The 12,211-nt window shown below is 46.9% G+C and overlaps 1 protein-coding gene across 1 annotated transcript; it reads right to left on the bottom strand.

The window, feature by feature from the left end:
• Positions 1-367: 367 nt before the first annotated feature.
• LOC123426488 (protein DETOXIFICATION 16-like) lies at positions 368-3,784 on the bottom strand. The gene is made up of 9 exons (XM_045110328.1): positions 3,611-3,784; positions 2,737-3,014; positions 2,085-2,629; positions 1,892-1,978; positions 1,758-1,814; positions 1,417-1,655; positions 1,147-1,265; positions 950-1,036; positions 368-846 (listed from the first exon to the last, which is right to left on the bottom strand). Exons 1-9 carry the CDS (start codon positions 3,663-3,665, stop codon positions 784-786), a joined length of 1,530 nt encoding a protein of 509 aa, XP_044966263.1. The 5' UTR covers positions 3,666-3,784; the 3' UTR covers positions 368-783.
• Positions 3,785-12,211: the final 8,427 nt, after the last annotated feature.

Genomic DNA, 12,211 nt, shown 5'->3' with positions numbered 1-12,211 from the left:
ATTATATTTTTTTTCTTCCGTGGCAACGCACAGACCATTTTGCTAGTATACTCCTATATATATATCCCTACAAGGGTTAGATCAATACAACACAAAAACACACAATATCCATCCATCACACAATTTTATAACCCTGGTATAGGGTCTTGCCCGTTTTATAACCCTGGTATAGGGTCTTGCCCGTTTCAATCAATTTTTATAACCCTGGTATAGGGTCTTGCCTGTTTCAATCAATTAAAATAAGAAGGAACAGGGGAATATATTCGATCTTTCACTCCAAAAAGAGGGGTCTGGCCATTGTTTGGTTGTCCGTTTGTACAATGTTTTGCCGTTAGCAACCAATTTTACCTTGGTACACACACCGAAGTACACACGTAATCACTGTAAATGATAACAGTGGCTGCATCCTTGTAATCCAGTTTTTCCACATAGACAAAACAATCTAATATTTGTAATCAAGGAATTAATAATCTACCAAATTCTCAATGTTGCATCCATACAGCGGATTTTCAGTACACACCATATTTTACTTTATTCCCTTGTATCGTATCAAGCCCATGACTTTGCCCGTGAAAACATCCCAATCATCTCACGTCTTCTACAAAAATAACCAAAACAGATCACTCGTTGGCTGACGTTTCCTTCGAGGAAGCATCATGCCGGTGACATGGAGACGAAGCCGGTAACCAAATTCTTGACGAGTTCCTTATCTCCTTTGCCGAGAGCTAGCGTCCTGGTCCTAGACTCCTAGCCAAAGAACAATTCTGCATCTTTGTCTCATGTTCATGTCGCCGTCATGTCTGGAGGCAGGGACGAACTGAAAACCCTGTCCTTTGCCTTGAGAGCCTACACAAGAGAAATTGAAGACAATGAGCCACACATTATAACAACTCGAGACGCCGCCCGAGAAGCAGATGAAACATTATAAGTTTTGGATTGATTTGTCCACCTCTTTATCCCAGTTGGTGCACATGGTAATGGCCAGCAGCAACATCATCTGGACGACTAGTCCGCAGATTATTCCGAACCACAGCCCCTGAAGTTCAGACCCATACATAGGTTTTGAGAGGTTTCTTCAAGTGGGAAATACTACTCCTACAAGTGAAGCTGGAACTTTCTGTACAGTATGGGTGGTTAAATCAATACCATTCCGCCAAGATGGTAGACAAAGGCAAAGCATAGGGCCGCCGGGATGCCGACAAGGTAGTATGCACTGAGGTTGACACATGCACCAATTTTTTGCAAGCCACAGCCCCTAACAACACCTGGAATATCAAGTGGACGACGTTGCAATCAGTACATGATCAATGATGTTCATCGAAATGATACCAGACAAGAAGATAGACTAAAGTTAAATGAAATTCAGGAAACAGTCTGCAAACTACTTGGAATCTGCGTCGTCTGTATTTTATTTACCTGAAAGAACACACTGCAGGTCGTCGAAAATGATGGACACGGAAAGAATCGGCATCATTCTAGCAATGTACTCCACCACTTCCTTCTCGTTGCTGTAGGCATACCCCCACAGATTGCGCACCGAAATCATAATAAGTCCTAGCGACACACCCGTCGCGAGACCCAGAACCATGATCACACGGGTGGCCAGGCGGGCAGCTTCAGGCCGCCCAGCACCAAGCTCGTTTGAGACGCGGGTGCTACAATCACAAGATACACGATTTCATTGCCGCAGTGATTATACCATGAAGTTGTAATATAGGCATGACAAAAGGCTATGAGCCTGAGTTGTTCAGTCGTACCTTATGGCTGCCCCAAGCCCAAAGGGGATCATGAATGCCAACGAACCTGTGTTTAAGCTGCAAGCAGTTCCACATTTCCCATAAGAAAAGGGCATACAGAATGTGGAACACTCCATGAAAATGCTGCAACTCACCTGATGGACAGTACCGACGCCTCGAGCTTAGGATTTGGGAGAAGTCCAGAGAGAAGCACCAGCAGCTCAAACGACCACCACTCTAAGCTGAGTACGTACATGTAGGATCAGATTCAGTCCAACATGGAACGCGATTTTTTTTGTAACCTGCAATGCAGATACTCTGAGGGGAGGGGTACAAACTAAAACTCACCAAACCATGAGCGCAGATGGCACGGCAAGCTTCATGAAGCTAAGGATGCCGCGGAACGCCTCCTTTGAGACCCCTGTCCAGGTGCTCTTGCAGGATGGAGAGAACCTGATGTAGAGAGCCAAGATTGACACGTTGGCCAGGTACGAGATGGCGTTGGCCAGGGCAGCCCCCTTGTTACCCAGCCCAAGCTTGTACACGAGCAACCAGCACACGAGCACGTGGTTCAGCGCCGTCACGCCCGAGCTCGCCATCACCGGGAGGACGATGTTCTGAGTCTGGAGGAACCGGACGTGACACTGCAGCGGCCCGTACACGAACAATGCCGGAATCATCCACCGGATGTAGCTCCCCGCCCCCATGGCGATCTCTGGGTCTTGGCCGAAGAGCAGGAGGAGCTGCCCGGTGTAGGCCCAGACCACCGCAACCACAACGCTCACCAGCGTGAGCACAAGGATCGCCCTCTGCTTGTAGATGCCGAGCAGGTAGTACTGCTTTGCCCCGAAGGCTTGCCCACACAGCGTGTCCAAGCTGCTCGCCATGCCGGCCTAAGATGATCATGAAACAGACACAAGAAAAAACATTCAAGTTGATGCCAGTGGTTCATTCAGGAGGATCAAAGCATGCAGGAGATGATTTGACATAATATATATACCAACAAGCTGAAGCCGGTGACACCGGCAAAGGAGGTGGCGATGGAGGCACTCGAGAGAGCGAGCTCACCGAGATGGCCGACAAACATGACCGAGATCATCTGCACGACGTTCTGCAGCAGGCATCCGGCGATGAGAGGCCCGGCCAGGTACAGCTGCTTCTTGACCTCAATCACCACCAAGCTCTCCTTTGACGCTCCTGTCTTGTCAGTGCTGCCGTTGCCCCCAACAAGGGGCTCCTCCATGGTTGGCAACATACTTGAAATCTCACGCTCTTGTTCTGGCTTGTGAAGAAGGTAGGCGTTAGCAAGTGAAGTGAGGGTATATTTATCTTGTTTGGGGAAGAATATACTACTGTATTATACTCCTAATCAACCTCATCAATGTTGTATAATGTACATGCCTACCACTGGAGGACAAATCCAGTAAGGAAACCAAGAGGAAACAGAGGCACTCGCTTGGCAGCCAAGTTGAAAATGCCCCCTGAATCGGTCGATTTCATCGTGTTTGAGTCAAGTGGAGCAAAGAATCTCATGTGAGACAAAGGAGGCAGGCAGCTTGGCAGCCAAGTTCAAGACATCTGACAGAATAAACTATCTGACGAGCAAGATTGAATGGAACAGTTAACAGCACGTGCTCGATCAGCGCGTTTGCACTATTATTACTACTATAGTCAAAAGGCTGGAAAGCTACAAGCGTAGGTGATCTCACAGGTAACGAAATCAATCACGGCCGGAGCTGGAGCCGCTCTCGTCGCCAGGGCCATGTGTCATATCTGACCCCTGACGTGCTACGACCTGCTTCATGACGCATGCATAAAAGGGAACTTGTTAAGATGCACTGTCATCAAGATCAAGGTATCAGTCTACCACTCACCCCGTGGTTTATTCATACGAGATCCAGAATGGGTTCCTGAATTTCGGGTTAACATCAGAAATCAGCCACGGTCAACAACAAAATTGGAGTTTGTGAGGAAGGAACTCCACGCATAGATACAGCCAACTCATGAGACATCCAAGAGAAATTCTGGCAAGACCTCTGTGATGCAGCGAAAAGGTAAGGAAAGGGTGTGGATAAGGGCCATACCGCAGGCGCAGCGGTTGAGGCGGCCCCGGGGACTAAGGCCCCAACAAGAAGAAGAAGAAGTTGTCCCTGGTCGAGGCGGCGGCCACCGCGCACGACGGCGGCGGCTACGGGGATGATGGAGTGGTGTCGTAGATCAGCAGACTCCAAATTCGGAGCGGGTGCATCGCGGCTCCACAACTTTTGTACGCCTGGGCCCTCGGGTCTAGGACGACGCGTCCGCAACGGGCCGGAAAAGAATCCTCCTTCCTCATCTTAATCGTAGTGGGATACTATGACGTGAGATCTAGAGTTTAACTACGTGTTCGAGGTGTTGTTCTAGTTTGATTCGTTTAATTATATTTTTAATGAACTACCTTGAAGGTTTGTAAAATTGCATATGAGAGATAGGGCCGCGTCGAGCTCGAATGAGAAGATGATTCATTAATTTTTTCTTTAATGGGTGACGTGATGGTGTCGGAGTCAAGTGTTCGGACGTTGATTTCAAGGCCAGAGATGTTCTGCTGTCTTTTTAGTTTTATCATGTTGGTCTTTATATGACTTGTATTTTGATCTTTACGATATGAATGAAACACATATTATTATAAAAAGATAACTAGGAGTTAATTGCAAAAAATTATCACATTTACGGTTAGGTTTGCGAAAAAACATAAAGCCGGTAATCCATTGCATAAATCGCCGTGTTTTCGGTAAACCTTTTGCAGAAAGCACCGATTGAAGGTTTTAACTCGTTTAAGTGTGTTTATGACGGATGGGACTCCTCAAAGCTAAGTTGGCAAAGAAAATTGCACATACACATGCTGAATATTGCTCTCCAACCTTTTTGACATAACCATCCTAGATCAAATAACAAAAGTATTCAATCCCTCGCGCCCGGTCCCATATACAGCTGCAACACGCGCCCATGGAGAGGAGCGGTGCCGTTGGTATCTCCTTGCCCCGCCTTTCTCTCCTTCGTCGTCCTGCTTCTCACAGCGCTACCGGGGCCGAGCTGTGACACATAGGGAGATGAGCCCTCTTGTGCGTGCTTGAGAGGCCGACGCCTGCCGCCATTAAAGACTGCTCCCTCTTTATCGGAATCGGGCTCGCTGCCGACGGCCTAAAGTATGTTGACGGCCTCCGTCGACATATATGAACGTATGCCGACGATCCAAAGAAAACCGTCGGCATAAGGCCGTCGACGTACCTCCCTATTTGCGTACTCTTTGCCTACGATGGTCGTCGGCATAGCCTCTTCGTCGGCATATATGTGGGCACGGCGACCCGGTGGTTCACGGCCGTCTGACACCGTCAAACATATGCCGACGACCCTAACGGATTCGTCGAGATAGCTGATTTTGTCCATGTCATCGATCCGCGACACGTGCCGCGTGATTGATCTGAAGCGTTCACCGATCCGGGGCATAGCTATGCCGACGGCCATGCCGTCGACATTGCTAGGCATTATCATTTTTTTGTCTTTTTCCATAAACTAAAATTTGATTTACTTAGGGCATGTACAATAATCTAGATAGCTTCAGTCTATAGCCCATGCCCATGTAATATAAAAGTGTATTTAGTTATGTACTACACAAAGTTTTTACAATGCATCGTCTACTTAGCTTTGTGTATATGCGCTAAATCATGGGATGGTTAGACCAATCCTGGATGGAAAACTGTATGATGCACACACCCCTTCGTACAATAGGAGGATGAACGTCGCTAAGCACCCGACACGCGGCTCCGTGGTGTGGCCCCCCTCACAGATGTAGCTGCCGTCGTCACACGGATGGTGGAAACGACCACGCCGGGGAGACACGGAGGGAATCTTGCGATGGGTTGGGCCGGAACCTTGATCCGAAGCGTACCTATGGGCTGGTCTATCACAGCCAGGTGAAAATGTCCATGTGTCAATCCTCATGTGGTGGAAGTCAAAGGCCTAGATCCGTCCGGCTAATAGTGCCAGGGTTAGACGACGGGACGGGGTACTTGGGGAGGGGGGGGGGTAGTAATGCCCTCAGGTCTTGCGCTCAGCCCTCTTACACATGTGGAAGTGTGGTGGCACGTGCAAGCACCCGACACACGGTTCCGTAGAGTGACCCCCCTCATGGACGTTGCTACCGCCATCACACACAGGGTGGAAACGACCATGTCGGGGAGACACAAAGGGAATCTTGCGGTGGGTTGGGCTCGGACCTTGATCCGAAGTGTACCTATCGGCTGGCCTATCACAACCAGGTAAAAATGTCCGTCGGTCAAACCCTGTCTGGCGGAAGTCAAAGGCCGAGAATCATCTAGTCAACAGTGGCATGATTAGACGGGACGGGGTACTTGGGGGGGGGGGGGGGGGTAACAATGCCGTCAGGTCTTGTGCTGGGCCCTATTACATGTGTGGAAGTGTGGTGGCATGTGCAAGCACGTGACACGCGGCTCCGTAGTGTGACCCCCCTCATGGACCTCTCTGCCGCTGTCACACGGAGGGTGGAAACGACCATGTCGGGAAGACATAGAGGGAATCTTGTGGTGGGTTGGGCCCGTGCCTTGATCCGAAGTGTACCTATGGGCTATCTTATGAGAGCGAGGTGAAAATGTCCATGGGTCAAACCCCATTGGGCGGAAGTCGAAGGCCTAGATCCGTACGGTCAACAGTGCGAGGGTTAGACGGGACAGGGTACTCAGGGGGGGGGGGTAGCAATGCCGCGAGGTCTTGCGCTCGACCCTCTTACACGTCTGGAAGTTTGGTGGCACGTGCAAGCACCCGACACACGACTCCGTAGTGTGACCCCCCTCACGATCGTCACTGTCGCCGTCACACGAAGGGTGGAAAAGGCCACGTCGGGAAAACACATAGGGAATCTTGTGGTGGGTTGGGCCAGGACCTTGATCCAAAATGAACCTATGGGCTGACCTATTACATCGAGGTGAAAATGTCCATGGGTCAAACTCCGTCCTGCGAAAGTCAAAGGCCTAGATCTGTCCGGTCAATAGAGCTAGGGTTAGACGGGGCGGGGTACTTAGGGGGGGGGGGTAGCAATGCCGCCAGGTCTTGCGCTGGGCCCTCTTACACATGTGGAAGTGTGGTGGCACGTGTGATGACCCCCAAGCATAGGGTATCAATCATAGTCCTTTCGATAATTAAGAGTGTCGAACCCAACGAGGAGCAGAAGGATCTCACAAGTGGTTTTCAGCAAGGAAATATCTGCAAGCACTGAAATTGTCGGTAACAAGTGATTGTGTGGTGAGATGATTCGTAGCGAGCAACAAGTAACAAAAGTAGCAACGGTGCAGCAAAGTGGCCCAATCCCTTTTGTAGCAAGGGACAAGCCTGGACAAAGTCTTAGGAGGAAAAACGCTCCCGAGGACACACGGGAATTTCTGTCATGCTAGTTTCATCATGTTCATATGATTCGTGTTCGTTACTTTGATAGTTTGATATGTGGGTGGACCGACGCTTGGGTACTGCCTTTACTTGGACAAGCATCCCACTTATGATTAACCCCTCTCGCAAGCATCCGCAACTACGAACGAAGAATTAAGACAAAGTCTAACCATAGCATTAAACTAGTGGATCCAAATCAACCCCTTACGAAGCAACGCATAAACTAGGGTTTAAGCTTCTGTCACTCTAGCAACCCATCATCTACTTACTACTTCCCAATGCCTTCCTCTAGGCCCAAATAATGGTGAAGTGTTATGTAGTCGACGTTCACATAACACCACTAGAGGAAAAACAACATACAACATATCAAATTACCGAACGAATACCAAATTCACATGACTACTATTAGCATGACTTATCCCATGTCCTCAGGAACAAAAGTAACTACTCACAAAGCATAATCATATTCATGACCAGAGAGGTAATGAGTAGCATCAAGGATCTTAACATAAACTCTTCCACCAAATAATCCAACTAGCATCAACTACAAAGAGTAATCAACACTACTAGCAACCTTACAAGTACCAATCGGAGTCGCGAGACGGAGATTGGTTACAAGTGATGAACTAGGGTTTGGAGATGAGATGGTGCTGATGAAGATGTTGATGGTGATGAGTCCCCTCTGATGAGAGGAGTGTTGGTGATGACAATGACGACGATTTCCCCCTCCGGGAGGGAAGTTTCCGTGGCAGGATCGTCCTGCCGGAGCTCTAGATTGGTTCTGCTCAAGTTCTGCCTCGTGGCGGCGATGAAACCACGAAAAAGCTCCTCTCTGATTTTTTCCTAGACGAAACCCTTCATATAGAAAAAGAGGGGGGCAAGTGGGCCAGCAGGGTGCCCACAAGCCCCCACGGCGCGGCCTGGGGGGTGGCCGCGCCGTGCAGGCTTGTGGCCACCCCCTGGCGCCCCTGTGGCACTTCTTCGGCCTAGTAGTTTTGATAAATCGGGAAAAAAATCCTCGTTGATTTTTACGGTGTTTGGAGTTGCGCAGAATAGGTATCTCAACTTTGCTCCACTTTCAGGCTAGAATTCCAGTTGCGGGCATTCTCCCTCTTCATGTAAACCTTGCAAAATAAGAGAGAAAAGGCATAAGAATTGTACCGTGAAGTGAAATAACAGCCAAAGAAGCGATAAATATCAACATGAAAACATGATGCAAAATGGACGTATCAACTCCCCCAAGCTTAGACCTCGCTTGTCCTCAAGCGAAAGCCTAGCTCAATAAATATGTCCACATGTTTAGGGAGAGAGGTGTCGACAAAACAAGATACGAACATGCATGCATCAGGATCAAGATCAGAACAACAATACCAACATATAATCTCTCATGCTAAAGTGATAATTCCTTCACAAAGTAAAGCATGGATGAATAACCTTACCGAGAAGTAACAACCGATAGCCTTTTGTCATTGAAGCAATTGAAATTTATCACAACATCAGAAAGAGTCAAATAAGAGCTTGTAAAGCAAATCCACATACTCAATCATTCTTTCGTTCTCTACAATTGCTACAACTCACGTGGTACTCATGAGATCAAAGTTTCAGGTGAACACAGAGAAAGATAGGGGCTTACAGTTTTGCCTCCCAACTGCTTACCTCAAGGGTAATGTCAACAATAATAATTCATGAATACTTATCTCCAAGTTGACATATGAATATAGATCTTTCCCAAGCATGTGACGGTAGCCAAGACAAAGGAAAAATAAGGAATTGGTGAAGATCACCATGACTCTTTCAAGGGCAAAAAGTAAAGGTACAAGATAGGCCCTTCGCAGAGGGAAGCAGAGGTTGTCATGCGCTTTTGAGGTTTGGATGCATGTCCTCTTAGTGCGGAGGAATGTCACTTTATATTGCTCCCTGTGATAAAGAACTTTATTATGCAGTCTGTCGCTTTTATGTCTTCCTCATCACACGTTCGTACAAAGCTTATTTTCCACACACTAATAGATCATACATACTAGAGAGCAATTTTTATTGCTTGCACCGATGACAACTTACTTGAGGGATCTTATTCAATCCATAGGTAGGTATGGTGGACTCACATGGCAAAGCTGGGTTGATGGTTTATGGATGCACAAGTAGTATCTCTACTTGGTGCGGGTGTTTTGGCTAATGTGAGGTGGAAGCAATCGTCACATGCTAAGGGATCTCTAATCATATAACATTGTTCGGAACCAAGCAATCACAATTCATTATGTTGTCTTCCTTGTCCAACATCTACTTCTAGGCATGCAATAGTTTAGTGAGTGTTCACAATCATAGATGGTGTCAGAGATGATATATTTATATGTGAACCTCTCCTTCTTTACCACTTCCTATTAATTGCAGCCATGACCAAGGTCTACATTTGCCTACCCTCAACAAGTTTCAATCCTCATTCTTTTTATAAGTGAAGTCATCACTTCCCATAAGATCATTGCATGATCTTTCATGCTTTTGTTCTATTCTCACTCTTTTGATCATGGCAAGAGGCAAAGCCCTTCAACTAAGACACTCTTTATTATATGGCTCACGAGCTCGAATACATCGGGGGTGACACAAAGCAAAACTCAAGACTAAAACGCTGAGACTTTTACTCTACTAGAAAAAGAGAAAACTAAAAAGGAAAACTAAAACAAAGGTAAAGGCAAAAGATGTGATGGTGATACGATACCGGGGCAACTCCCCCAAGCTTGGAACAAGCCAAGGGGATTGCCCATACCAATGCTCAGTTGTCTTCCTTTGACGGTGATGGTGGAGTTGTTGCAACATGAGTTTGATCCTCCGTCTTCCAAGGCATAGGTGCTCCATCGTGGAAAGATGAACGAGTCTCCGGGATCCTCAAATCTGCAGCCAACCGTATTGATTTAAATCTATACTCATACTCACAGTTTTGGTTCTGTAGGTCATAGATCTGGCCTTGGAGTTGATCAATCCTGTCATAGAGCCTAGAGAGATGCTTCGCAATGTCATTGGCATCAATCCTGTGCTTGTTGGTGAACTCCGTGATCATCATGTGGTTGGCGTTGAGTCCACGCTCCACCATCCCTTGGCACTTGAAGACTTGTTGCTCCATTGCTTCGAGCCTCGTCTCCACGCTTCCGGTCTTCTTGGGCCCCTCAACATCACGGATGTGCAACATCCCCTCACGCATCTCGATAGATTGAGGGTGTTGCAGCACTCCCGTGAGGTAGGGATTGATGACCTTCTCGAAGATCTTGTCCTTCGGAGCTTTTGGGGAAGTCATAGCGATCTAGATCTGCAACAGAAACAGGCTCGAAACGAAAAACTGAGGAAATCTGCGTGATGTAGGGGTTAGACCAAACGGAAGTATATATAATGATTTTTTTCCAGACCGGAAGGAGTACCCTGCATGAAAACGGAGTCCGGGAGGTGCACGAGGTGGCCACAAGCCCTCACGGCACGACCAGGGGGTGGGCCTGCGCCGTGCAGGCTTGTCGCCTCCTCGCGCACTTTCCGGACTACTTCCAATTTTTGTATTTTTTCAAATATTCCAAAACGGAGAAAATTTCCTATTGGAAAAGTTTTGGACTCTGTTTTCTTACAGAATCACATATCTCTTCGTTTTTGGGGTCTGAAACAGGCTGATAAATATCCCTTAGGTATTCTTTCGGAGTTATGGTATTGATGATATTGCTTTCAACATTTATGGGAGTACCTGAGATATAATGCTTGATTCTCTGCCCATTTACAACTCTCGAACAATTACCTTCCGTGTTGTTGATCTTGATAGCACCGGAACGATATACTTCCTCAACAACATAGGGACCTTCCCATTTAGAGAGAAGCTTGCCTGCAAAGAATCTTAAACGAGAGTTATATAGCAAGACATAATCACTGACATTGAACTCATGCTTTTGTATCCTCTTATCATGCCACCTCTTAATCTTATCTTTGAACATCTTGGCATTCTCATATGCCTGAGCTCTCCCTTCATCAAGCGAGCTAATGTCAAATAACCTCTTCTCACCTACAAGTTTGAAATCAAAGTTGAGCTCTTTGATTGCCCAATAAGCTTTATGCTCTAGCTCAAGAGGTAAATGACATGCTTTACCGTACACCATTTTGTACGGAGACATGCCCATGGGATTCTTATAGGCAGTTCTATAAGCCCACAGTGCATCATCGAGCTTCTTAGACCAATTCTTTCTAGACCTGTTGACAGTCTTTTGCAGAATTAGTTTAATCTCTCTGTTTCTTAGCTCTACTTGACCACTGGACCGAGGGTGATAGGGAGACGCAGTTGTATGGTTGACATCGTACTTAGCAAGCGTTTTGCAGAAAGCACCATGAATGAAGTGTGAACCATCGTCGGTCATTAAATATCTAGGGACCCCAAATCTAGGGAACATAACTTCTTTCAGCATCTTGATAGAGGTGTCGTGATCAGCACTACTAGTGGGGATAGCTTCTACCCACTTAGTGACGTAATCAACATCAACTAAGATGTGAGTATACCCATTGGATTTTGGAAAAGGTCCCATATAATTAAAGCCCCAAACATCAAATGGTTCAATGACAAGTGAATACTTCATAGGCATTTCCTGGCGTTTGCTAATATTACCTATTCTTTGACATTCGTCACAAGACAAGACAAACTTACGGGCATCCTTGAAGAGAGTGGGCCAATAGAAACCTGATTGCAATACCTTATGTGCAGTTCTATCTCCCGCATGGTGTCCTCCGTAGGCCTCGGAGTGACACTTCTGTAGGATCTGTCCCTGTTCATGTTCAGGTACACAACGTCTAATAATACCATCTACTCCTTCCTTATAAAGGTGAGGATCATCCCAAAAGTAGTGTCTCAAGTCAAAGAAGAATTTCTTCTTTTGCTAGTACGTGAAACTAGGTGGTATGTATTTGGCAACGAAATAGTTTGCATAATCAGCGTACCACGGTGCACTACGTGAAGCATTGATGACATTTAATTGCTCATCGGGAAAGCTATCATCAATAGGTTGTGGGTCATCAAGAAC

Source organism: Hordeum vulgare, chromosome 2H, assembly GCF_904849725.1.
Source record: "Hordeum vulgare subsp. vulgare chromosome 2H, MorexV3_pseudomolecules_assembly, whole genome shotgun sequence".
NCBI lineage: Eukaryota > Viridiplantae > Streptophyta > Magnoliopsida > Poales > Poaceae > Hordeum > Hordeum vulgare.
This window is presented reverse-complemented; position numbering and strand designations above follow the sequence as displayed.

Coding starts and splice junctions, on each gene's coding strand:
- LOC123426488 (XM_045110328.1), bottom strand. CDS start 3,665: ATGTTAACCCGAAATTCAGGAACCCATTCTGGATCTCGTATGAATAAA. Junction 1,979..2,084: donor CCATCTGCGCTCATGGTTTG/GTGAGTTTTAGT, acceptor GTACGTACTCAG/CTTAGAGTGGTGGTCGTTTG. Junction 847..949: donor GCACCAACTGGGATAAAGAG/GTGGACAAATCA, acceptor TCTCTTGTGTAG/GCTCTCAAGGCAAAGGACAG.